A 27,885-nucleotide genomic window follows, 5' to 3' on the forward strand; every position below is an offset into this window, starting at 1 on the left:
TATTCATATCACCCAGGGAATTTTATAAAAGGACCAATTCTAAGACCACACTGTAGACCAATTAAATTAGAGTCTATTAGGGTATGATTCAGGCAGCAGTATTTCTTTTAATTATCAGTTAATTTCAATGTATAGTTAAGGTTGGGAACCATGGTCCTATAGGAAGGGGTTTACTCCTTGCAACTCCCATCAGGTCTGGGATAGAGCATGAAGGGAGAGCTGGTCTTCCTCCATAAGTAAACTGAGCAAATTTCCATCTATCCTGAATCTGCTTTGTAAAATTCAAGTCCTGGTAATGGACCACAACATGTAAACAGCTTCTTTCTTGCAATAACTTTAATTCTTTATTTATGAATATGATAAAGGGTCTTCACTATCTGTCTTGTGCATTTTTTTACCTTCCTCTTCTCCTTTTTTGCCTCTTCTTTTTTTATTTCCTTTCTTAAAAAAAGTATAATATGGCAAGTGCGCACAGTACCTGCTGAGAGAAGTGAGGTGGCCCAAAGATTGTGGCACCAAAAAGAGTCATTCGGTTCTTTGTTTGTTTTTGGTTCTGCCCATGGACCTTCTGGAAAATGCCACCTTGCCTTTTGGCGTGGCCCAACGAAGAAAAAAGTGTTTGAAAAGCAGTGCTGTGGTTGGCATTTTCTGTTACTACTCAGCATCCCCAGGCCCACATCCTGAAGGAGGGTGTGATGGTGTTGGTGGTGATGAAAAGCTGACAGTGGGAAGAACAGGACAAAACCAAACCTTTTCAGCCATAGGTCAGACCTTCATCACCTCTCACCTGAATTACTGATTGAAAGGTGCTCTTAGCTGATCTTTGCAATCCCGTCTCAACCCCATCTCCATCCCTGCCGTCGCTTACTCTCCATGTGGCCACAGACAGCTTTCTACAAGAAAACCTCATTAGGTTCCTCTCTTACTGAAGATCTTTTCATGATTCCCATCACCTGGAAAATGAAATTCAAACTCGATAGCAAAGCCCCTGCCCCACTTTTCGGCTTCATCCCCTTCCTCTCACCCACATGCTATATTGAACCATTTTTAATTCCCTTGATGGCTATTTCAAATGCCTTTAACATTCACTCTCCTCCTCTCTACGTTTCTGCTTTACCAACTCCAGTGACTCCTTGAAGACTCAGTCATTATATCCTTTAAGACACTTTCCCAAACCTTCATCATTAGGTTGGATTTTTGCTATTTTTCGGTTATTCATTTATTCCTTTAACCAATAAATATTTTATTGAGAGCTTTCTAAATCGCCAGGCCTTGTCAGATCTCTATAGCTCTATAGAGGTATAGAGCTAGATGAAAAAGAAGACACGATTCTTGCTCTCAAGGATCTCCTAGTCTGGTAAGAGGTTGCCCAAAAAATGAACAGGACCTATCATTAACACAAATAAGATATCCAAAAAGCATAATCACCAAATACCATGAGAAAGAGGTCAACACCACACCCTGATTCCCTTTGAATACTGCTTCTGAAGACACCAAATAAATCACTATCTGTTCTAGAGCGACAAAGCATTAGCCTGATGAGCTGAACAATGAGTGACTGCCTTCCTACATGGTCGTCACTTTCATATCTCTGAATTCCTCTTGACGTCATTAGACCTGAAATTGTTGGAAATGCAGTGGCAGCCTGTATCTCAGCATTTGTTCTGCGCATCAGAGCCAGGCAGGCATGCTGTGGTGAAGTGTCAGATTATTTTTAGTTTAGCTCTTGGGTAAAACTGCGACTGTGTTGACACTGTTGGCAGCCAGCTGGTTTAGGGCTTGCCTTTTGGAGTCCCTTCCAGGCTTCTGAGTGGTCAGGCTTCTCCACCTACTTTTGGTACATGATCCCGTCAGCAAGAAGGGGCTTCTCTCTGAAGATCTCAGGTTTCTGATTTTCCAATTAGAGTAGTGACCTCTTCAAGCTATAAAGGTGGCAGTGGCTTTATGTCCATCTGGCAGAGCCTAGTACAGCTGAGGCAACAAGGAACAAGGAAAAGGAGGGCCTTCCCTGGTAGTCCAGTGGGTAAGACTCTGTGCTCCCAATGCAGGGGGCCCAGGGTCTACCCCTGGTTGGGGAACTAGATCCTGCATGCATGCCGCAACTAAGAGTCCGCATGTCACACAACTAAGAAGTCCACAGCTAAAGATCCCATGTGCCACAAGTAAGACTCAGTGCAGCCAAAATAAATAATAATTTTTTTAAAAAAAGGAACAAGGAAAAGGGGACACAGCTGACACTGGAGCTGTCAAAGGTCCCTTAAGCGGGGGTGGCCTTATCCCTCCTGTGGCCTCCAGAATAACCTGGAGAGGCCCTACCTTGAGAGGGTCTGAATAACATATTCATTTTTAAACCTTCTTGTTTCCTATCCCTTTGCATCACAGATCCTGAGAGATTTGGACTGATGAACCCATTATCTGTTCATAAGCCTCAGGCATATATAAATGATACTCCCAGCCTCTCTGTGTTTCTTTGTTAGCATTTCATTCAAGGAGAGAAAGGAAAGAGAAACCAAAGAAAGCTGGGAAGGGCTCTGGGGAAAGGAGCAGAGAGAGGTTGTGGACACTGTGACACTCAGATGTACAAAACAACAAGATACACTGCTGTCGAGCAAAGGCCAGTGAAAGAAAGCTTGTCCTGAGAGCGCAAGTTGAGAGAGCATGTGTAAAAGCAAAGGACAGTAGGACTTCAGTTAAATCTATTTATTCATCATTATGTTAGGACTCTGGGTTTCTAATAAGAGAAACCTAACCCAAGCTGACTTAAGCAGAAAGAAGGGATCGATTATAAAAGATACAGGGCGTCTCAGAATCTAAGAGCAGAAATGTAGTTGATTAAGCAGGGGAAGTGAGAGCTGGAAGGCCAGCGGGAACTGCAAGTGCTCTGTGATATGCCTCTGTTTCTCCCTGTATAGCTGCCTCTTTCTTTTCCTGAGAGGAATAGATTTCTCAGCTGCCTGTTCCATATGGCAGACACAAGGTGGCTGCCCATGGCTCTGAGGATCACATGTCATACTTTCAGCTCCATGAAGAAAGAGATAGATTCATGTCAACCCTTTTAGTCTCACTCCCATATTCCTAGAGTGGTATATTTGTTCTATCAAGGATGAGCCATGCAGCTTCAATCAACTGATGCTAGAATTGAACCACGTTGCACAAACATGGCTCCTAGGAACTAACCCACCCATATGGTTGGGAAGGGGACAGATAGTTAAGGAGGAGTGAGAATCATTGTAAGCTAGAAGAATGCCCTTTAACAGAGGGTGTTGTTGACATCATGAATAATGTAGATGTACGTGCAAAAAAGCCAAGGCCAGGAGCCTGGGTGAAATGATTGCTTCTTATCTAGTTGGATGCTCTTTAACTTGCACATAAAAATGTCAAATTTATTTCTCATTTCTCCCAAATGGTTCCGATAGACCTTTCCAACTGGCTCTTCTCACTATCTCAAGAATATGCTATGCAGATTCCCATCTTTCTGGTTATTCTGGATCCCTCACTGAGAACACCCTTCCTCTTATTCTTTTCCTATGTCCTGTAGACCTAATGTTTGTGTCCCTCCCAAAAATTCATATGTTAAAATCCTAACACCCAATGGAATAGTATTTGGAGGTGGGGCCTTTGGGAAGTGATTGGGTCATGAAGGCAGAGCCCTCCGGAATGGAATTAGTGCCCTTATAAAGACTCAGAGAACTCCCTTGCCCCGTCTACCATGTGAGGTTACAGCAAGAACACGGGCATCTATGAACCAGGAAGCAAGACCCTCAACAGACACTAAATCTGCTGGCACCTTGATCTTAGACGTTACATCCTCCAGAGCTCTGAGAAATCAATTTCTGTTGTTTACAATCCACCCATTTTTGGTATTTTATTACGGCAGCCCAGCTAGACTAGGGCATCATCCAAATCCTACTCCTCTCTTACAGGTCAGCTTAAATCCCCACTTGTTCATGAATCTCCTTTTCCATTCTGATCCTACTTACTAGTCAATTTACTAAATAATTTTACCTTCATCAGATAATTTTTCAAACTAGACTACACAGTCCTCAATGTCAAAGACATTGTTGTCTACTTCTTGGTGATGAGATATGCAGGCAGTCAGAAAACATTTTTGTTAGTGGATAGCTTTAAGTTCACAGACTAAGAGTGTCATATAACAAGACATTAGGAACTATATTTTGCATGACATTTCCAATTACATTTATAGTTTGGGAAATTCCAAGCATGATGTCACTGGCCAAATAAAACTCATTGTAACAGGATAAAATTCAGTGAAATACCAACAAGAAGGGCATAATTGATCATTTTAAGACAGTAAATTGTTTCATGTCAAATGTATGATTATAAGTAGCCAGCATTTATAGTATACCTTCTTTCGAAAACAGTTCAACATAAAAAGAACAGACCGATTTTCATAACTGACGAATATGTGTAATTATGGAACCAAATATAAACGTTTCTAATAAGTAAATCATCTTTCTGACAATTGACTCATAATACATTGGAACTGAACTTCAGGGAAAGCTGTAGTGAGAAACAAGCCAGGTAGACATCATGCTTCATTCTAGAGAGTGGACAGACATCTTAGGTTTGGGACTTTTCAAATACTTTTCCAGCATTTGAATTGAAAGTTTTAACATCTCTTCCCTAAAATGCTTGCATTCAACTTATTAGAAACAGTAAGATTCAACCTTCCTTATAGGCCAATTGAGAGTATTTTCAGGGTTAATAAAATAGGTATAGTATGTCTAGGACTTATAGAGGAAAAGGCTGTGTTCAAAGATATCCAGTCCTAATTCATTTGATTTGCTGAAAGTGGAGCAAAAAATTTAATTTGAACCCAGGCATAATTGAGCATAAAACTTCATTTTTGTGAGGGTTGATATAATTTTTAAAATTCAGTAGATATTTGTTAAGCACCAAGTATATTCTTAGCCTTGTGCATTATACCTAGGAGCTAGAGAAGCAATACTGTTAAAGCTTGATAATTCAAAATCCCTAGGAAATGTAGTTTTCTGAATAGCCTAGTTTTCAGGCCAGATAAAGTTCTCCCTTCTTAAAAAACATAACTATTTTGGATGATAATTTTGAATGTCTTTTCTTTATTGAGATTTATCAATTAAATATCATGTACTTTTCTTTCTTTTTTTTTTTTTTTGCGGTTCGCGGGCCCCCCACCGCTGTGGCCTCTCCCGTTGCGGAGCGCAGGCTCCGGACGCACAGGCTCAGCGGCCATGGCCCACGGGCCCAGCTGCTCCGCGGCATGTGGGATCCTCCCGGACCGGGGCACGAACCCGTGTCCCCTGCATCGGCAGGCGGACTCCCAACCACTGCGCCACCAGGGAAGCCCATCATGTACTTTTCTTGATGCTTGTTTTGAAAATTAATTCTTCTATTTCCTTTTTTAAAAAAATCCTATTGATGTGTATCATCAGTTTAATATCTCCTTGGAGGAACAGGGAGGGCAAGATAATTTAGAATATTCACTTTATTTTACAAATTTAAAATAGTAGATATTTATCCATACAATTATACTTTCTCTATATCACAGTCAAAGTTTGATCCTGGGTGCTTTTCACAATCATAGTGGAGAGATCCTTTAGGCTCACCTTTGGCCGCCAGCAGTGATACGGGCACCTGGTGATGTAGGACATCATGGTGATATGGTGCTTTCCATTTCTGGCATGACTAATCTTGCTGACCATTCCACCTGTTGTATTTTCAGTATAATTCCAAGGCATAGCAAAGAATACGGATGTTTCTTCTGCATTTACTAAGGATCAAACTAGATGTTTTAATTTTCCCTTACTTGAATTACATATTAATGATTCAAAGAAAAATAAAGACTTTAAAGTAGCCAGCAGCTTTTGACCTGAGTAAAAAGATCTTTCTAGACAAATATCAGGTCAATCGCTCCTAGTGTGAAAATCTTATGATCTCTTCCCAGAGGTGTGGCAGTTTCTTTTGCCTTCAGCTATCTTGCCAGGCTTGTGGCAGGCAATGTTCGATGTTCACAATAACTTCTCATTCTAAGCCTCCGTCCCAGCGTGATCTTTCAAGTCCTTTTAAGCATCAATTTAAAGTTGTCAACCCTTGATGGCTCCATTAGTGCAGGCAACTCAACTGAAGGAGTGATTGAATGACTGATACCCTTAACACACAGGCAACTTCCCATGTGCATAGGCAGTGACGACCTATCAGTGCTTGTTGGTCTGGTGGCTTGCAAGCATTTTGCAACATTAATTTTAAGATGTGTTTCAATTTCAGGATGTAATGAAGACAGAGCTATAGACTTACTCACCATTTAAATTCTTGGGTCTGGTTTTTATCCTTACTGGCAACTACTTCTTCTTAAAGCTGTCAGGGCATTTGCCTAGAATGGGTTCCTATTTTTTCAGAACCTAAAATCACAATCTGGTGGCTTTTATTGGGACTGTCTAGAGTCCCCCTCCCCTTACTCCCTGGTTCTCAGCCCCAGTCTAGTTTGGTGAGGTTGCTGGGTAGCTGGGTTTCAGCAGTTGTCAATCCAGGAAGATCCTTGCTCTTATCAAAAGTAAATTCCTTCACTGCACATCAGATCTCATCTCCCTCATCAGGAACGCGCTCCAGCAGTTCACTGCCCATTCTGAATCACCAGTTTGGGTTCTCTATTTCATCCTTTCCAACAACATTCAAACATAGTGTTATTTCTCCATCTTAAATAAAATTTAAATTTCTTCTCTTGAACCTCCCGTTTCCTTCTCCAGCAACTGCCTCATTTGTTTGCTCTGCTTTGCAACGTAACTTCTTGAGAAAGTTGTCCATATTCACTGTTTCTAATATCTCTTTTCCCTTTCTTTAGAAAAAATATTTTTACTCCAGAAATAACCTCAAAGGTACAGAAGAGTTTCAAATACAAGGCAAAGAATTTTGTTTTTCCCTGAACCATTTGAGAAAAGTTGTTAACAGGTGCCCTATCACCTCTGGATACTTTAATATTTCCTACAAGTAAAAACATTCTTCTACATAATCATAATATAGTCATCATGCATAATTAACATTGATACATCACTACCTTCTACTCCTCAGACCCCATTTAAGTATTGCAAATCATCCCAATAATGTCCCTTTGAGCAAAAGAACCCAGTTCAGAATCATGGGTTGCATTTAGCTGTCCTGTCAGGCACAGTTCCGTAGACTTCCTTGACTCTTATGACCTTGACAGTTTTTAAGATTATAGGCCATTATTTTATAGAATGTCACTCAATTTAGGTTTGTCTGCTGTTTCTTTATGATTTAATTAAAGTAACAAAACATTAATAGCAGAGAACTGATGGGGTGTCACTGATGGGGTGTCTGCTGTTTCTTTATGATTTAATTAAAGTAACAAAACATTAATAGCAGAGAACTGATGGGGTGTCACTGGTGATATTAACCTTAAGTACTTGATTAAGGTGGTGTCTTCCAGGTTTCTCCATGTAAAGGTATTCTTTTTTCCTTTGTAGTTAAGAAATATTTGGAATTTGAGGGAAGGATCTTGAGGCTATATAACTATCCCATTCCTCATCAAACATTCTATTTTTTTAAATTTATTATGCACTTGTGGTTTCCTCTTTTATTGAATGATTTATAATCTGATACTGTCATCATTAATTTTTTTATGTTTAAATTGGCACAGGCTAAATCATTGGCTACTGTGTCCTTTGAAATGTCTCCCTCATTCTTTGAGTACTTCCTTAGTTTTCAACACAAAAAATTCTCTAGGGTCCTCTTGTTATTTCCCTGGCCCAGCCCTGGAATCATTCTTTTCTCCAAGAGCACTAGTTCCCTTGAGAATGGTATTTAGAAATCAAGATCTCAATGCTAAGTGTGCTCATTGCTGAAGAGTTGCTGCTCCTGGGTCCTCTCAGTGGACAGAGCTAGAGAATTCATACACACATGCACACAAGGACATGTGTGTGCACGCACACACACACACACTTTTACATCTATATTTCTTTATCTGTACATATGTGTATAGGTAACCATGAGTTCACATCGACACTACCGGGTCCTATCCTACACCACAGGGTTCATTCCAGCTTTCTACTTTCCATATTTGTAACTCCCCTCACTGTTGGTGAGAAACCTGGCTCCCCTTATCCTTATTTGATCAACTCCCATGTATGGAACCAAGCTCCCACTCCATAACCTCTCTGCCTGATGCAGATACCTTCACATCCCACTTGGGCTCCCATACGCCTCACCAGGCTGCCCCCTGCACAGATGCTCTCCTCACATTGCTCCAGCTCTGACAACCCATCACGGGCCCCTGACCTAGTGTAGAAACTATAATACCTTGCTTGGTCCTACCCTAAGCCTTTAAGATTGAATTGTTCATAAAGAAGAGGGAGGAGGCGGCCCCATTTGCTCTACACCCATTTCACTCCACCATTCCACTGAAACTTCTCTCATCAAGGTCACCAATGACTTCAAATTGCTAAATCTAGTAGTCAGTTCTCAGTTTTCATCTCACTTGACCTATTGACATGGTTGATGATTCCTTATGCCTTGAAGCACTTTCTTCATTTGGCTCTCAGTACTCCCCACTGTCACAAGCTACTCCTTTTAAATTTCCTTTGCTGTTCCTCTTAGGCTCCCCAACTTCTTACATTGAAGTTGTTCCAGGTTCAATCCTTGTTCCTCTTTTTTCTATCTAAATGTACTCCTTTGGTGATCTTGCTCATTCCCAAGGCTTTATGTACCATCTGTATGGCCTCAAGTCCCAAATTTATGTCTCTAGTCTAAATCTTGCTTCTAACTCCAGCATTGTATATCTCATTAACAAATGTTTCAATTTCAACCTTTCTAAAACTGAATTCCCAGTCTTCCTCCCCAAATCTTCTCTCCCTGCAGCTGAAATGATGGCAACTCCATCTTTCCATTAGATCAGTCCAAAAACTTAGAGTTATCCTTAGTTCTTATTTTTTATTCACACACTATCTCTAATCCATCATAAAATCCTGTGATTCTAGATTCAAGTGCTGTTTATCCAGAATTATACTTCTCATCACCACCTCTGCTGCTATTTCTCTGTTCTGAACCACTGTCACCTCTCACTTAGATTACAGCAATAGTCTCCAGGAATCTCCACTTCTACCCTTACTCCCATAGAGTCCTATTCTCAACACAGCATCCAGAATGCTTCTTTAAAATATGTCAATGGCTCCCCATTTCTCTTACCATAAGCTTTATTGTATAAGTTTTTACTCAAAGATTGATTACCTTCTCAATTAAGCCTAACTATTGCAACCTGTCTTCCATGAACCCCACCCGTATATACACTCTTAATCCCTTTTACCCTTCTCTACTTTTCATTTTCTTATAAAACTTACTACCATCTAACATTCTCTATAGCTATTTATTATGTTTCATTTTCTTCTCTCCATCCTCCTACTCAAATACTATATAAGCAATTTGATTACGCTGTGCATTGGTGTAGTTTGATTCATATTTTTTCATTTGGATTTTGTTGAGTTACTTAAACCTGTGGGTTTGTAGTTTTTATCAAATTTGGAAATTTTCAGTTATTAAGTCTTCAAATATTTTTTCTTTCCTCTCATCCACATACCATCTTTCTCCTCTCCTCAGAGACTCCAATTATATATATATTAGGCCACTTGAAGTTGTCTCCTAGCTCAGTGTGTTCCGGGATTTTTTTCCAGGGGGTTGTTTTTTGTATTGGGGGGGGGTTGTTGTTGTTTTCAGTCTGTTTTCTCTCTGTGCTTCACTTTGGAGAGTTCCCATTATTGTCTTCAAGTTCACTAATCTTTTCTTCTGCAATGTCTAATCAGGTGCTAATTCCATTCAGTGTGTTTTTTATCTCTAGAAATTTGATTTGGGCCATTTTAATATCTTCCATGTCTCTTTTAATCCTATTTTGCTTTCCTCTATTTTCTTGATTATATAGAAAATATTTACAATAGCTGTTTTAACAGCATCCTTATCTAGTAATTTTATCATCTATGTCAGTTCTGGGTCTTTTTCTCCTCATTATGAGATTAATCAATTTGGATTAATTTTTCTCCTCATTATGGGATAGATTTATTCCCCCTACTTATTTGTATGTCTGGATTTTTTTTTTTTTTTTTTGGATTCCAGACATTGTGAATTTTATTTTGTGGCAAACTGAAATTTCTTGTTTCTTTAAATATTTGGGGGTTTTGTTCTGTGGTCCAATTAAGTTATTTGGAAACATTTTGATCTATTCAAGGCTTACTTTTAAACTTTGATAGGGTCCACAACAGCCTTTAACCAAGGCCTACTTGGCACCACTACTGAACACACCCTTTTTAAGACTCTACTTAATCCCCTATGTGTTATGTGATCTATGTACTCTAGCCATTAGAAACACAAACTATTCCAGCCCTGTGTGATCACCAGGGATTATTGCACTTGATCCTTTCTGAAATTCTTTGCACAGCCTCAAGAAGTTTTCTCCCACATATGTGCTGATCAGTAATTAGCTAAAGACTCAAAAGGAATCCTCTGGAGGCCTCCAGATTGCTCTCTTACTCTCTCTCTCTCTCTCTCTCTCTCTCTCTTTCTCTTTGTTTGTGTAAGTGTGTAGCTCTTTCTTCTCTGTCACTCTCTCCTCAACTCAAGGAGGTTCATGAAATCTGTTTGCATAGCTCCTCCCTGTGCTGTGGCCTAGAAACCATTTTCAAGCAGTACTGCTGAAACATTCTTGGGGCTTTTCTTGCCTCCCTTCTCTCAGGGATCACTGTCCTCTGCTGCCTGTTCTCTACTATTTAAAAAACATTTGTTCACATATTTTTTTTTCAGTTTTTAAGTTAAAGCAGGAGGGTCTAATTGGTTGCTGTTCCTCCATCATCATCAGAATTGGAAGTCTAGAATACTGCATAAGTTCCACAAGGACAGGAAGCTTTGTTTATTTTGTTCCCTGATTATGCCAATCCCCCAGAACTGTGACTGGCAATTAGGTACTCAGTAAATATTAGGTGAATGGAATATTTGTTGATTAAGCTTGTATTTGAGAACTTCTTCAGCAATTATTTGAGTGTTTCCTATGTGCTGGCACTGATGACACAGTCGTGAATAAAATAGATATGATTGTTGCCTTCGTAGAGCAGAATGCCAAAAGGGAAACATCAAACATCAAATAAATAAACAATGGTTGTAATTATAAATTGTAATAAATGTTTTTGTGTGAAGGAAAAGAATGGGATGCTCTGAAAGAGACTAATGATGAAAGTCATTATTGGATGAGGTAGTCAGTAAAGACTCTGCAAAGAATGCTATTTCACCCCTGAAGGAAGAGAAGGAGCCAGCCTGGTGAGGAGATGAGGAGAAGACCATTCCAGGGAATTGTATATGTGAAGCTCTGAGGCAGAAAAGAACTTGGAACTTTGACGAACTTAGAGAGAGGAGACCTGTGTGGGAGGAAAAAAATGCTACAACATGAAATTGGAGAGATGGCAGGCCCAAAGTAAGCAGGACCCACAGGCTGCTTTTATGATGTCTTGGCTTTCCACAAAGTACAATGGGAAGCTCTTGAAAGTTTTAAATAGGGGAGTGATATGAGCCAATTTATATTTTTAAAATATCTTTCTAGCTGTAGTACAGAGAGTACTACTCCTGGCACAATTGTAAAAGTAGAGAAGTTATTTACAACTGAGATTCTTAAAATCTTTTGTGCCCCAGACCTGTTTGGCTGTCTGCCGAAGCATATGGTCTCCTTCTCAGAATAATGCTTTTAAATTACAAAGGAAACGAATTATATTAAAATATAGTTTATCAGAAAACATTTGTGGTACAGCTAAATATATATACTTCTTTATTAACTGATTATATAGGATGTAATAGTAGGTCTATACTTATAAAGCAAAAGAACATTAATAAATGTTGAGATATCTGCAGTAACTGTAATGTGATGGAAAAGATCTGATTTTTATTGGTGACTAAGTCACAGAAACTGTTAATGCTAATTGTGTTGTCTACATCTATAATGGAAAGAAATGTTAGATTTCCATTTCAGGTTAGTGAAAATAAAGATGTAATTTTTTTTAAATCATTGAACTTAACAGACCACACCCTGCATTCTATTCATGGATCCTGTCTTAGTCCATTTGAGCTACCATAACAGAATGCCATACACTAGGTGGCTTATGAACAACAGATATTTATTTCTCACAGTTCTGAGACTAGAAGTCCAAGATCAAGGTGTCAATATATGTGGTGTCTAGTAAGGGCCTGCTTCCTGATTTGTAGACGGCTACCTTCTCTCTGTGACCTCACATGGTTAAAGGGGCAAGGGAGCTCTCCAGGGTCTCTTTTATAAGAGTACTAATTCCATTCATGAGGGCTCTACTCTCATGACCTAGTCACCCTACAAAGGTCCCAACTCCAAACACCATCACACTGGGGATTAGATTTCAACATATGAATTGGGGCTGGGGGGGAAATAAACATTCAGTCTATAAAATATCCCTTGGAATTTTTTATTTAAGAGGTTATTTCAGTAATTGTGGGAAAAGAAGATGGAGGCTTGGACCAGGGTAGTTGCAAGAGAGGTGACAATAAGGGGACAAATTTGAGATATTTTTCTGGGAGCATCCCTATACAGTCTGCATGTACTCAATGGCTTTGGTGGGAGAGCTGGATTTGACGTGAACACAAGTCATGTCTTTCCTCAGGGTGTGCTGGCAGCTATCACCTTGGTAGGAGGTGGGGCTGGAGGTGGAGAGGCTAGGGCCAGAGCCAGGTGTGAGCCAGGGCTTCCTGTCTGCTCAGTGGCTGTTACTGCCCTAATTGGGGTGCGGGCAGGTCCCAAGTTGCTGGAGCAGAAGCTCTGAGGGTCAGGTTTGAGCTGGCTCTGTTCCCTTTAAGTGTGAACTCTCCCCTTTCCCAGCACCAGCACCCTTGGGAGCAGTGCTGGAGCAAGAGGGGCCCACTTGATCTCTCAGCGTCTGACAGGGTACAAGCTGCAGTGGTCCAGCCACAGAGTCCCAGACTGCTTCTGATGCATTGCCTGTGCGAGTGCCAGTAATGGCTGCCCCCACCCTGCTCACACAGTGCTTCAGGTCTGAGCCACCTCTGTGTCTCTTAGCTGAGTTCTTTCTGTCATGGCAGCGCTCACTCCAGTGTGGAGCTATGACATGAAGTAAACAGGGCTGGAGCATTCACTCCTCAAGCTGGAGAGCACCAGGCAGACATGGGAAACCAGCCAGCCACCCACGCAGTTTGTCAGCCCTCTCCGCTCTGCCTCAGGAGAAATCAAGCACGCATGTGCATTCCTCACAAGCAGACAGAGTCCGGGCTTCCCACAGCCCTTGTGTTAGTCCCCCCCAGCCCTCCAATCAGCCCTCCAATTGTCTTCTCTGTGCCAGACCCCAGGACTGGAGCCTACAATAGGTAGCTCGAACCATTCACTCCCCAGGCAGGATCTCTACCCCTATAATCTCCCTTTTCTTCTGAGTTCCCTCCCTGGGCCACAGGTCCTGACCTGATTGCTTCTCTTCCCTTCCTACCCAATTCCGTGTACATCTTTCTTTCAGCCTTGGTTGTTCAGGAGTTTTCTGCCAGTTTCCAGTTAGGTTTCAGTGAGAATTGTTCCACATTTAGGTGTTTTTTTGTTGTATTTGTTGGGGGAGGTAAGTTCCAGGTCCTCCTACTCTGCCATCTTGATCACCTCCCAAATTTGAGATATTTTGTAGGAAGAATCAACAGGATGGAAAAGGGGAGATTACCTAAAGTTACTGGTGAAATCTTCATGGAAGAACTAGGCCTAGGAATGTGAAACGTAAAAGAATCTGTATGCACAATGTTAGCAAGGATAGTTAGAAAGCAAGAAGATTTGCCAGGCAGACTATTGCTGTGACTCACTGAAAAGTAAGGAACAAGGATGAAGCTATGGGTTCAAAAGAAAGAGCATTCATAAAGAATAAATCAAGAACACTGAGACTCATGACTCAGGTACTCACGAGCTGTGAGAACTAGGGCAAATGTTTACCTAATGAAGCCTCAGCTTCACATATTAAAAATGAGGATAATAATAATAGCTTGTGACCCATAATGTTGTTGTAAGGATTAAATAAAATACTGTATGTAAAGTGGTTAGCACAGTTCTGACATGTAGCAAGGGCAGATAAATATTAGCAATTGTTCTAATTACTGCTAGGATTCTGACATTGTATTGAACCATCACCCACAGGAGATTGCAATCTAGTTGAGGAAACATGATAAAACACATGATATATTTTTAGAAGGAAATTGTTCAGAGTCAAGTGTTCAAATACAAGATATGAGCAACTCTAAGCTATTAAATTTTGCCCAGTATAGTACTTCCTGTACCATAAAAAGATTTTGAGAGTTTCTGCCACATATTTGTATGTGAGCATTGCAGATGAGTAGGGATACTGTTGGATCTCTTGTTAACAAGTAAGTTTTACATATTACTATTGTCCAGTCTCTGCTGCTTGCAGCTAAGCTCCCATTTGGCATAATAATGACTACAGCTCAAACAATTAAAAACAAAACAAAACAAAAAAGAGGTAATTGAGATTCTGAAAGTCTGTTCTTTGCTTTCATTTACAGGAGCTAAGACAAGAACAGGCTGTTTCCTTTTGTTCTGTCATAATACCATTTCATAAAGATGCACAAAAAATTTCAATCAACCTTTGGAACTACCCCTGCATTTGAGTAGTTTGTATGTAGATGGCTGTGGCTTAATGGCAAAACATTAACATTCAAGTTCTTCTTCTGCTGTGTACTTTGCTATATGACATTGAACGACTCATGCAATGTACTGAGCCTAAATTTTTCATCTATAAAAGGAGGATAGGGCTTCCCTGGTGGCGCAGTGGTTGAGAGTCCGCCTGCCAATGCAGGGGACACGGGTTCGTGCCCCGGTCCGGGAAGATCCCACATGCCGCGGAGCGGCTGGGCCCGTGAGCCATGGCCGCTGAGCCTGCGCGTCCAGAGCCTGTACTCCGCAACGGGAGAGGCCACAACAGTGAGAGGCCCGCGTACCGCAAAAAAAAAAAAAAAAAAAAAAGGAGGATAATAGTTCCTACCTCAGGATTATTTTGTAGATCAATAAAGAAAACTTAATGTCTGGAACAAAATAGAAACACAATAAAAATATTTTTATAAGCAATGTAATACCTATTAAAGAGTGAGAATTTAAGTCAAAACTTGTAACAAGAGACAAAGAAAGTCATTATATAATAACTAGGTTAATTTATTAAAAGGTTACAATAATCATAAATATATACACACCCAAAATCAGAGTACCTATTTAGCAAATATTAACCATTAGTACCATTAAGCAAATATTAACAGACCTAAAGGGAGAAATAGACAATACAGTCATAGCTGGGAATTTTAATACCTCACTTTCAACAATGGATAGATCATCCAGACAGAAAATCAATATGGAAATGTTGAACTTGAACTATACTTTAGACCAAGTTAACCTAACAAACATATACAGAACATCGCATCCAACAGCCACAGAATATACATTCTTCTTAAGTGCACTTGGAACATTCTCTAGGATAGGTCAAATGATAGGTCATAAAACAAGTCTTGGCAAATTTAAGAAGCTTGAAATCATACCAAAAATCTTTTCCAATCACAATTGTATGAAACTAGAAATCAATAACAGGAGTAAAACTGAGAAGTTCACCAATATGCAGAAATTAACACACTTGTGAATAATCAGCAATGGATCAAAGAAGAAATACAAAAAATAATTTTTTTTAAATCTTGAAACAAACAAAAAGAGGAAACAAAACATACCAAAATGTATGGGATGCAGCAAAAGCAGTTCTAAGAGGGAAGTTTATAGTGATAAACACCTACATTAAGAAAAAACTAAAAATGATTTCAAATAAACAACCTAACTGTATACCTCAAGGAACTAGAAAAAAATAGCTTAAGCACAAAATTACCAGAAGGAAGCAAACACAAAGAGCAGAAATAAATGAAATAGAGACCAGAAAAACAACAGAAAAAATCAGCAAACATAAGGGCTGTGTTTTTTGAAAAGATGGAACAAAATTGACAAACCTTTAGCTAGACTAAGAAAAAAAGAAAAGACTCAAATAAGTAAAATTGGAAATGAAAGAAGAGACATTACAACTGATATCACAGAAATACAAAGGATCCTGAGACTACTTATGAACAATCACATGAAACAAATTGGATAACCTAAAAGACATGGATACGTTTTTAGAAATACATAACCTACCAAGACTGAATCATTAAGAAATAAAAAATCTGGGGATTTCCCTTGTGGTGCAGTGGTTAAGAATCCACCTGCTAATGCAGGAGACATGGGTTCAAGCCCTGATCTGGGAAGATCCCACATGCCGCAGAGCAACTAATCCCGTGAGCCACAACTGCTGAGCCTGTGCTCTAGAGCCCGTGAGCCACAACTATTGAAGCCCGTGTGCCTAGAGCCCATGCTCTGCAACAAAGAGAAGCCACCACATTGAGAAGTCCGTGCACCACAATGAAGTGTAGCTCCCACTCTCCACAACTAGAGGAAGCCCACACACAGCAATGAAGACCCAACGCAGCCAAAAATAAAAAATAAATATCTAAAATTATTTTAAAAAAAGAAAGAAATAGAAAATCTGAACAGACAAATTACTAGTAAGGAATTGAATCAATAATCAAAAATTTCCCAATAAAGAAAATCTCAGGACCAGATGGCTTTCCTGGTGAATTCTACCAAACATTTAAAAAATTAATGCCAGTTCTTCTCAAATTCTTCCAAAAAATTGAAGAGTAGGGAACACTTCCAAACTATTTTACAAGCCAGCATTACCCTGATACCAAAGCCAGATAAGGACATTACAAGAAAAGAAAACTGTAAACCAATATCCCTGATGAATATGAATGCTAAAATTCTCAACAAAATATTAGCAAACCAAATTCAACAGCACATTAAAAGGATCATATACCACAAACGAGTGGGATTTATTCCTGTGATACAAGGATAGTGCAATGTATGCATGTCAATAAATGTGATACATCACATTAATAGAATGAAAGATAAAAATCATATGATCATCTCATTTAGATGCAGAAAGAAAATTTAACAAAATACAACACCGTTTCATGATAAAAACTCTCAACAAATTGGGTATAGAAGGAATGTACTTCAACATAATAAAGTCCATATATATATCAAGCCCACAGCTGACATCATACTCAATGGTAAAAGATTAAAAGCTTTTCCTGTAAGATCAGAAATAGGACAAGGTTACCCACTCTCATGACTCTATTTAACATAGTACTGGAAGTCCTAGCCAGAACAATCAGGGAAGAAAAAATAAAAGATATTTAAATAGAAACAAAAAAAATAAAATTGTCTCTGTTTGTAGATGATGATCTTATATAGAGAAAACCCTAAAAATTTCACCAAGAAAACCCACAAAATCCTGTTAGAGCTAATCAATGAACTCAGTAAAGTAGCCGGATAAAAAATCAATTGTGTTTCTGTACACTAACAATGAAATAACTGAAAAAGAAATAAAGAAAATTCCATTCACAATAGCTTCAAAAATAAAATACTTAGGAATAAATTTCCTCAAGGAGTTGAAAGATCTGTACACTAAAAATTATAAGACTCTGATGAAAGAGATTAAGACATAAATAAATGGAAAGATATCCTGTGTTTATGGGTCAGAAGAATTAATTTTTTTTAAATTTTTTAATTTTATTTTTTTATACAGCAGGTTCTTATTAGTCATCAATTTTATACACATCAGTGTATACATGTCAATCCCAATTGCCCATTTCATCACACCACCCCCCCCCCCATGGCTTTCCCCCCTTGGTGTCCATACGTTTCTTCTCTACATCTGTAAAATGTCCATATTACCCAAAGCCATCTATAGATTCAATGCAATCTCTATCAAAATTCCAATGGAAGTTTTCACAGAAATAAAAAAATAAATCATAAAAATTCATATGGAAACACAAAAGACTCCAAATAGCCAAAGCAATTCTGAGAAAGAGGAACAAAGCTGGAGGCATTACACTCCCTGTTTTCAAACTATATTACAAAGCTATAGTAATAAAATCAGTATGGCATAAAAAATAGACACATGAAACAATGAAACAGAATCAAGAACCCAGAAATAAACCCTAGCATGTACCATCAACTAATATTTGACAAAGGAACCAGAGTGCTTGATGGGAAAATGATAGTCTCTTCAATAGTGGTGTTGGGAAAAATGGATAATCACATGCAGCAAAGTGAAACTGGACCCCTGCCTTATCCTACTCACAAAAGTTAACTCAAAATGGATCAAAGACTTCAATATAAGATCTAAAAGTGTTAAACTCCTAGAAGAAAACATAGAGAGGGTAAGCTCCTTGACATTGATCTTGGCAATGATTTCTTGGATATGACACCAAAAGTACATGCAAGAAAAGCAAAAATAAATAAGTGCAACTACATGAAACTAAAAAGCTTCCACACATTAAAAGAAAGAGTCAACAAAATGAAAAAGCAAACTATGGAATGGGAGAAAAATGTCAAACCTTGTATCTGATAAAGGGTTAATGTAAAGAATTCATACAACTTAATAGCAAACAAGCAATCTGATTTAAAAATGGACAGGGCTTCCCTGGTGGCACAGTGGTTGAGAGTCCACCTGCCAATGCAGGGGACATGGGTTCATGCCCCAGTCCGGGAAGATCCCACATGCCACAGAGCGGCTGGGCCCATGAGCCATGGCCGCTGAGCCTGTGCATCCGGAGCCTGTGCTCTGCAACGGGAGAGGCCACAACAGTGGGAGGCCCGTGTACCACCAAAAAAAAAAAAAAATGGACAGAGGAACTGAATAGACATTATTCCAAAGAAGATATAAATGTCCAACGAATGTGTGAAACGATGCTCAATATCACTAATCAGGGAAGCACAAATTAAAACCACAATGAGATATCACTTTACACTTGTTAGAATGGCTATTACCAAAAAAGACGAGCAATAACAAGTGTTGGCAAGGATGTGGAGAAAAGGGAACCCTTGTGTACTACTGATGGGAACATAAATTGGTACAGCCACTATGGAAAACAGTACAGAGGTTCCTCAAAAAATTAAAAGTAGAACTATCATAGGATCTAGCAATCCTACTTCTGATATATATATATATATATATATATATATATATATATATATCCAATCAACATCTCAAAGAGGTATCTGCACTTGCATATTCATGGCAGCCCTATTCACAATAGCCAAGTCATGGAAACAGCCTAAGTCCATCTGCAGATGAATAAAGAAAGAAGATGTATCATGTGTTGTATATTTACAGTGGAGTATTATTCAGCCATGAGAAAGAAGGATATTCTGCCATTTGAGTGGACTTGGAGGGCATTATGTTAGTGAGACACGTCAGACAAAGATGAATATCGTCACTTATATGTGGAATCTAAAAAACCTGAACTCAGAGAAACAGAGTAGAATGGTGGTTGTCAGGGGCTGGGGGTGGTGAGGGATATGGGGAGATGTCAGTCAAAGGATACAAACTTCCAGTTATAAGAAGAATAAGTTCTGGGGAGCTAATGTACAATGTGGTGACTGTAGTTAACAATATGAATTACATACTTGAAGTTGCTAAGAAAGTAACTCTTAAATGTTCTCACCACAATTAAAGAAAAAGGTAAATATGTGATGTGTTAGGGATGTTAACTAACCATACTGTGGTAATCATTTCACAATATAGAAGTGTATCAAATGATTACACTGTATACCTTAAACTCACACAACATTATATGTGAATTATATCTCAGTGGAGCTGGAATAAAGATAAATAAAAAATTATTTACAATTTAAAAATAGTGAGACTGACTTTTACACAAATATGCTATCCTGGGTTGAAGAGCATCCGCTAAAATTGATGCCCACCTAGAACCTTAGAATATGATCTTATTTGGAAGTAGGGTGTTTGTAGATGTAATCAAGTTAAGTTGAGGTCATTCTGGATTAGGGTGGGCCTAATCTGATGACTGGTGGGTAGGATATTTGGACATAGGCAAAGAGAAGAATGCCATGCGAGGACAGAGACACACAGGAGAGAATACCATGTGAAGGTGGAGGCAGAAAGTGGAATGATGCATCTACAAGCTAGGGTACTCCACGTGCCAGCGACCACCAGACACTGATTGAGAAGCATGGAACAGATGCTTCTCCATCAGAGCCTCCAGTAGGGACCAAGCCTGCGGACACTTTGATCTCAACCTTCTGGCCTCTAGCACTGACTGAGGGAGTAAATTACTGTTATTTTAAGCCACCCTGATTGGGTTTTGTTTAGCCAGAAAGAGGAAACTAACACACATATCAGTACCTATACCTCTTTGTATCAGTCAGCATAGACTCGGTTTTGTTGCAGTAACAAAAGACTCTCTCCTCCGATTCTTAGAGGCTACAATAGCAAAGATATACTTTTCATTCTTCTTCTCACCCACATGTCATCACAGATAGCTGCCACTCCACACCATGTTACCTTCAAGCAACCACTACTTGGAATATTGCCTCTATCTGGTATGAGAAAAATGGAAGATAGAGTCCAAACATTCAAAGATTTATGGGATTAGAAGATGAAATTGATTCTCATTTCCAACCTGTAAACTATAATATTGAAAAGCCTTTAAGTGACAAAGTTCTAATAAACTCAATCCTGGGACAAGGAACAAATCAAGAGTATGGCCACCATGTTTTACTAAAACCTCTGAATCAATTAAGGTGGTTTACAGTAAATGATTTCAGTTAGACAAAATGGCAGAGGCAAACTATGCATTGGTTCTTGAAGCTTCTGCCCCAAAGTGACTCACATCACTTCTACTCACGTCTCATTGGCCAGAGCAAGACTGATGCCATTGTATGGGTATCTATAACCCACATATAGGAGGGGCAGTAAATCTTTTCAGAAATACTACAATCTCCCCACTCTTACAGAGGATTATCCTTTCAGTAGTCACTTTGAGAGGCTATTTTAGTAGTACAGTGATGTGGAGAATGTTTGGACTGATTTCCAGAGCAAACGTATGAGGTCACATAAGAAATTGACTCTTGACTTTATGATTTTTGACCCCCAGTGGCATTCCCCAGATGGATCATTTGTGGTTACAAATAACTTTTAGTTTACTACCCCCAATTAAATCCCCTCTCAAGTAGTGAAAATTTGCCACTGTCAAAGCTGATCAAAGGAAGGTACTCCAGAAGACTACCAACAAGGAGCTACAGAAGTGTTGTGAGAAGTGTTATGAAACGACGGCATCACTGAGATGAGATCACTGACCAGCCTCCCAGTGGGACTCCCTAAAAGGTGCAATGCTTGATTGAAGGAATATATATAATGTGTAATAAATGATAACATTAATATCTTATCGTACATAATATATATAAAATATAAAAATGGATAACGTATAAGGTTATGTGTGTATGTATAAGTATATAATATCTCCGATGTGTTTGTTAAAAAAGGAAATCAACATGGCTTTAGGCATCCCTAGCACAATTTCTGAAGCAGAGAGACACAATTACAGAATGATAATGATGGCCAGCCTATGTGGAAATCTTCCTATGTTCCAGGCACTAAATGATTTATGTGAATTACCTCACTTAATCCTTGCAGCCAGGGCTGGGACTAGGACGAGGGAAGCAACCTACCTGGGGCACAGAATTTGAGGAGACACCCACTCTCAGGGCTGGACAAATACAAGGTTGATATTTGCATGACCCTGAACGCCTCCTTCAGTGTTGTACCCTCAGAGCCTCACCTCACCCTAATCCCGGACCTGCTTGTAACAATCCTGTAAGGTCAAGATCATCAGCACCTTTCTTCACAGATGAGGAAACAGAGGCTTATGGGGCACGAGTATCTTGCTTCACTTGAACCCAGGCAGTTTGGACACCCAGGCCTTAGCCTTGACTCGTTGCACCTGCATCAATGCCTTCGTCGACGCCCCATCTCAAGTTTTGGTTGTTTTTGTCGTCTTTTCCAGGTGTCCAAGGCAGCTGCAGACTTGATGGCCTACTGTGAAGCGCATGCCAAGGAAGATCCCCTCCTGACGCCTGTTCCGGCTTCAGAGAACCCATTTAGGGAGAAGAAGTTTTTCTGTGCTATCCTTTAAGTCTTCAAGAGGAACCTGAGGAGCCTCGGGGCTCCAGGGACACTGATGTAGAGTTTTTAGCAAAGTGGGCGCCTTTCTAGTCCACAGCATTTAAAGAGAGGGAGGAGAACCATCCTGGAGACTCCAGGCTATGCATGTTTAAAGAACTGGTCCCCTTTATGAGAATGAGAGCTGATCCACACCCCCGAGTTAAGAGATCTGATGTCTGCAGAATTGCCTGGAGGAGGGGAGTATGTAAAGATAAAATCGGTGTCATTTCTTTCCTGCTATCCCTTCCAAACCTTATGTTTCTGCTTCATATTTAAAAAATAAAACAGACAGCTGTACTGAGCTCAGATATGTATGACCTTCTTGGAATGAATATTGCCTTTAGAATACCCTTTGACGAGCTGAGTCGTCCAGTGTAGGTGCGGTTCGGTTTAATGGCGTTGATATTTCGTCTTTGTGCCTTTCTGTTTCTTTTTCCCTTCTCCCCTACCCCTCCTTCCACCCCTCCCCATTAGAGTAGTAAAGAGATAAGGCTGGATTTGTCTGTAAGATTGAACTCAAAGGATGAGCGCCCAAAGGGTTTAAGGAGATGTTCCCCGTGGTTTATCCTCATGGTAACAACAACAACAACAACAAATGCCGGTTGTCTGTATTCTTTTATCACTGTTCCTAACATTTGTACATGGTAGCTTTGACTCTGCAAGTAAAAGTAGATCATGTGTTGTGACTGGTGCTTTCATATATTTGTGACAATTTTTGAGTAATACTGCATGAAAATGTCCCCATGTTACATCCATTCAGTTTTACTATAAAGTAAAGAAAAAGTTTTGCTATAAACTTTAGAAAAAGAATGAAAGAGAAAGGAAGCTGGGGAGGAAAAAACTCAGTGTCTTGAAAATTGAGATGACTTCAGAGCCTTAGCCATGCCTAAAATACCTCCTAGTTAACAGTGGCATCCACACCTCTTCAACATATTTTCCAGAATCCAAAGCATTTTGGTTTGATCCAGGACCCAGGGCAGCACAGGGAGGGCCAAGTGACAGAGGCAAGGATTCACCCTGAGTTGGGAAGTGCTTTAATTGAAGAGTCAGAGCAAATTCCCTTTTTCCCTGAATCACAGAAACTCTAGATTGAAAGAAGCCTTTCTATGCTGTTCTTAACATGAAAAAACGTGGCCCTTGTCTGTTTAAGTATCAGGAGAAATAAACCCACAACTCCAGACCAGACCCACTCTCAGAACCTGGCTGCTCACGGGCTAGGGAGAAGGGGGCAGCTGCTGCCCCCAGCAGCTCCACCAGAAAGGGTTCTGGCTCTTTTTGCCCCTGAAATGACCTTTGTTTTTTACCCACCCAAATTTTCAATAGAATCTTTTCTTTGTTTTTGTTCTCTGCTTTGTTTGTTAGAGTCTTATTTACAAACTTCCTTGCAGCTCGGGCTCTCTCTTCCCAAGAAATGATGTTGAAAGTGATTTTTCTTTGTGGCTCCACCAGGAATGGGAGGTCTGGAAGTCTGTCTCATTTCTTTCTGTGTCATTCCCAGGCAGGTGTGGGCTCTCTTACAATTCCTTATTTGCTTTGAAATCCCGAAAGACCATTTCTGAATTAATTTTATTCTCTTTCCATTCTCTTCCTCCCACTAAAAAAAAAAAAAAAGATGGAAAGGAAGGGAAAAAAGAAGATAAAAAGATGTAATATGCCAAGGACAGATCTTGAAACAGACTTGATAAACATTCTCCTCAGCTCCTTGTATGGGCATGATGGTAAAAGAATAAATACATCCAGTTAAAACTCATGCCTGGGGAGGGGGAGGAGAATATTAAGACATTGTGAAGTGTATGAATGCACTCCTATAACCAGATACTTCTGTTCAAACCTTGGGATTTTGCTACAGTCAGTGGGACACTGAAGAAGATTTAGAGGGGAAAAACGCTGGCAGAGTATTTATTAAACTACAGTATTGTACCATTGGCTTAGTAATACCGTGGAATCAACTAAAACCCAACCACATTTTTAAAATGAGCAGAAATATGAATTGAATATGTGGTCACATGAAAACAACTGTGAATAAAACACTCTTTGGTGGTGATTAAGGCGTCATTATAAGACCCTGATGCTTTTCATAATCCACACCATTTACTTTTCTCAGAAGGACTCTATATTTTCATGTAAAGCTAGGTCTTTGGAGCAATTAAAATGTAATTAAAACTTTTAGGAATACAGCTCTGGTAATTAAAAGTTAAGGAAGTTCCAAACTTCATGTGACCTTGTTTATCAAAGGAGAAAGAAGGCAGAAAATACACAGCCCATCTGAAATTAAATTTAAGAAAAATGTTTGACTTTTTCATAATTTCATGTGCTACAGAAGGGAATTATAATCCCAGAGTTTTTCTATGAGTTTTGACTTATTGGTATTTTTACTTGTTAAGGGGGAACTAATCTTTTGATTACTTATGCCTCTAAAGAGTTTTAATTCTTTTAGAAATTTAACAATCATTTTCACCAGCATAATTTTATCTTAAGGGGTATACTAACAGGAAAACTTAGCTTAATTATTCAAGGCCCTAATTTACATAGATAATATATTGGGTAGTAATGAAAATCTGCCATGGAATTCTTTAAACAGTAATAATAAAGCTCATATTTAGAATGCAAACTCTATTAAGAAAAAAACCAATCTTGCCTCATCCTCAATATTAAATCTTTTTTTTTCTTTCCATTTTAAACCAAGTGCTATTTAAGTCAGAGTGTGTGAATAAGTACTTTGAACTGAGGCTAATTTTGCTAATAATATTTGAAAGAGATTGCTCACCAAGGAAAAGTTTTAAACTATTTCTCCATATACTCATATTTACAAAAGACATTTTGAGAAGCATGCTGTCTTAAGGGATTTTTGTACTTTTTTTTTTTAATATTTGCTTCTAGCTGCTCCTGGCAATGGTGAATCGTTACGTACACATTAATGTTTTCCCAGCCCTAGAACTGTTCACATTTTTCCTATATGAGATCTATGGAGTGTATCTTTCAAAGAGAGGGAAATACAGAAATGTTAAAGCAGAAAAACCTGAATGTGATGTGTACATTTTCATCCCCCCATGGACAATGTATTTGTTTTAATAAATGGAATTTTCAGATTCATTTCATATGCAATCGATTTTATTGCGAAAGCCCGTGGACCACCTCGCCCATCGATTCTATGGTTAATTTGAGAAGGATGATGACACGTAACAAGATGGATGAGGAAACAGGAATTCATGAATTTTCTTTAGGGGTTTGTTAATAGAGGCACCTAAGGAGGGAACATCTCACATGAGGCTCTTTAAAAGCCTTTCTCCCTGGGTACAGTGCCTGGGGACAGAGAAAGGTGATGGGGAAGAGTCCAGGCTCTGGCAGGCTGGACCGTGAAGATACATGAGGTACATTTACACTTGAGCATGTTATGGGTATGCCACACGGGGATTCCTCCTCTACAAAAAGAAAAAATTGAACAGAAAACATGCTGTTCTCCATAAGCTGCTCATGATTTAAAAGGAGTACTAGAGAAGATAAAGGCTTAGAACTCTAGATTCACAGCTTCTTGGAGATTTCTCAGTCAAGATACCCTTCTGTATGTCCTTCAAATTATGCCAGTGAGTAACAGAGCCCGTTAGTAAGGAGATGCTGGATCTCCCAGGATTCGTGCCTGCGACAAAAGCATCTTTAAACTTCCAGTGAAGGGGCCACTTGGAGTCTGTGCATTTGTCCACTTACATCATTGTTTCTCAGACTGTGATCCCTGGATCACCTGTTTCAGAATCACCTGGAATGCCGATGAAAAAGGCAGACATTGGGCCCCCCACTAACTCAGAATTGCTAGCAATGGTGCTTAAGACCGTGCACTCCGTTGCTGGCTTTTCATCACGCCTCACGAAAGGCACAAACTAATTGACAACACGCTGGCTCTTATTCCCACAGCTGCAGGAAGTAGCTGCCCTGGAGTGAACACGTGACCCGCGACTGAGAATCTCGGCAGCTCCCAGACGTGCGACGCAGAGAGGAGGAAGCTGGTGGGTTTTAACTCTGCTCCTGTTCTGTTGAGCCCCCAGGGGAGGATTGCCTCCAGCTCTGGTTCTTTAATAAGCTGCTAACATTTTACACAGCACAATGACGTGGGAATTGGAGCTGGGTCAGCTCCAATCCACAAATTGCAAATAATTTGCCAAGGGAAATCCCTTTCCCTTCGGTTCTGCCCCAAATCTACATTCTCTTCTATTTAGAACCAGGAGACTCAGGCAGAATTTATTTTTAATGAAGGGGGTCACGGGCTCCCGGGCCTTCCTCAGTAAGAACTCCTACTGCTTCTCCATGTCCATAATAAAAGAAGCCCAGAGGCGGGGTGTACCTCCACACCAAGGTGACAGACAGATGGTACCTGGTGACCTCAGTTCAAATTGTAGGCAAGCAAGAGCCCAGCCAGCATGAGCTGGAGAACAGGAACAAGGCCCCAGAGTTCCATGTGACCTTGGCCAAGTCCTTTAACCTCTCCATGCTATAAAATGGGGACAGTGTACCTGATTCACTTGCCTCACACAGTTGTCTAAGCCAAATGAAAGAGAGTAGGTAAAGTGCATCGTGAAGGAAGAGGCGATAAAGAATCACTAGACCCTGCTTGCACAACTTGCGAAGAGAGGAAGAATCTAGATCATTCCTTCTTGCCTTTTGACTCACTGCCTTTTCTCTCTACCCCAGGGCTCTGTGGTTCAGACCCTCAATGCCTCATGTCCACCCACTGGTGTAGCCACTCTCTCATCTCCTCCCACTCTAAGTCATGCCACTTACCCCCGAGCATTCATTAATCAGGAGTCCTCTGGATGCAAGTGGCAGAAATCTAGCTGAAACTGGCTAATAACCGAAGAGCTCAGAAACAGATCCCCATTCAGCCTCAGCTGGATCCAGGTGCTCAGATGATGTCATCCGATGTCTCTCTCATTTCCTCAGCTCTGCTTTCTTTTGTGCTGGTTTAATTCTCAGACAGACTCTTCCCCTGCAGCATCAGGATGGTATCTGCAACTCCAGGCTTACATCCCACCAGTTTAGCCATCACAGAAGAAAGATGATGGCAGCTCCAGCAAAAGTCCCCGGCTGTGTCCCCGAAACACTTCCTAAGACTCTTATTGGCTGGATCTGGTTCATGTGCCCACCATCCCTGAACCTGGGCATAGAGATCACTCTGCCACACAGGCAGGACAGTGGTTCCAAGGAAACTGAAGTACTTGTACTAGAGGATCAGGGATTGAAGGTTAAAGGCAAAAATAACTGGTGCCAACAACATCCTGCCTGACGTATTGAGGTAACTCAGACCTCCCCACATGCAGCCACCCAGGGTAATCTGGCTCACGGAGCTCTTATCAACCCATCAGGTCCACACGCAGCTGCCTGGCTGGCAAGGCCCTGGAGAGGCAAACCCACCCGACTATTCCTACTTTGTTTTCTAAACTCTCCTCTGATTCATCCTGTCTCCTGTAAATGTAAGATCTTCAACCCTACCTCTATGCCTTTGCCTATGATGTTACCCCCTCGGGAATGCCATTACTCAGCTCCTCAAGTAAACAAATGTCGCTAGGTTTCAAGCCCAGTCTGAATTCCACGCTGTTTGTGAATGACTTCAGGGAATACTCATCTCTTTCCTCGCTCAACTGCTGTTGCCCTTGTCATCGGCACCAAAAAATCTAGTATTTGACTGAGTCTGAGGCATTGTGCTAAGGTGGACACCATGGGCCCTGCCTTT

The 27,885-nt window shown here is 40.1% G+C and overlaps 1 protein-coding gene across 2 annotated transcripts in view; it reads left to right on the forward strand.

The window, feature by feature from the left end:
- GNG2 (G protein subunit gamma 2) overlaps positions 1-25,256 on the forward strand; it is a 139,086-nt gene extending 113,830 nt beyond the window's left edge. For both annotated transcript variants that reach the window (XM_033416250.2, XM_033416249.2), the window contains one exon: positions 22,006-25,256. In XM_033416250.2, coding sequence (XP_033272141.1) covers positions 22,006-22,134 — 129 coding nt within the window. In that variant the 3' untranslated portion in view covers positions 22,135-25,256. The remainder of the gene's footprint in view (positions 1-22,005) is intronic.
- Positions 25,257-27,885: the final 2,629 nt, after the last annotated feature.

Source organism: Orcinus orca, chromosome 2, assembly GCF_937001465.1.
Source record: "Orcinus orca chromosome 2, mOrcOrc1.1, whole genome shotgun sequence".
NCBI classification, from domain to species: domain Eukaryota; kingdom Metazoa; phylum Chordata; class Mammalia; order Artiodactyla; family Delphinidae; genus Orcinus; species Orcinus orca.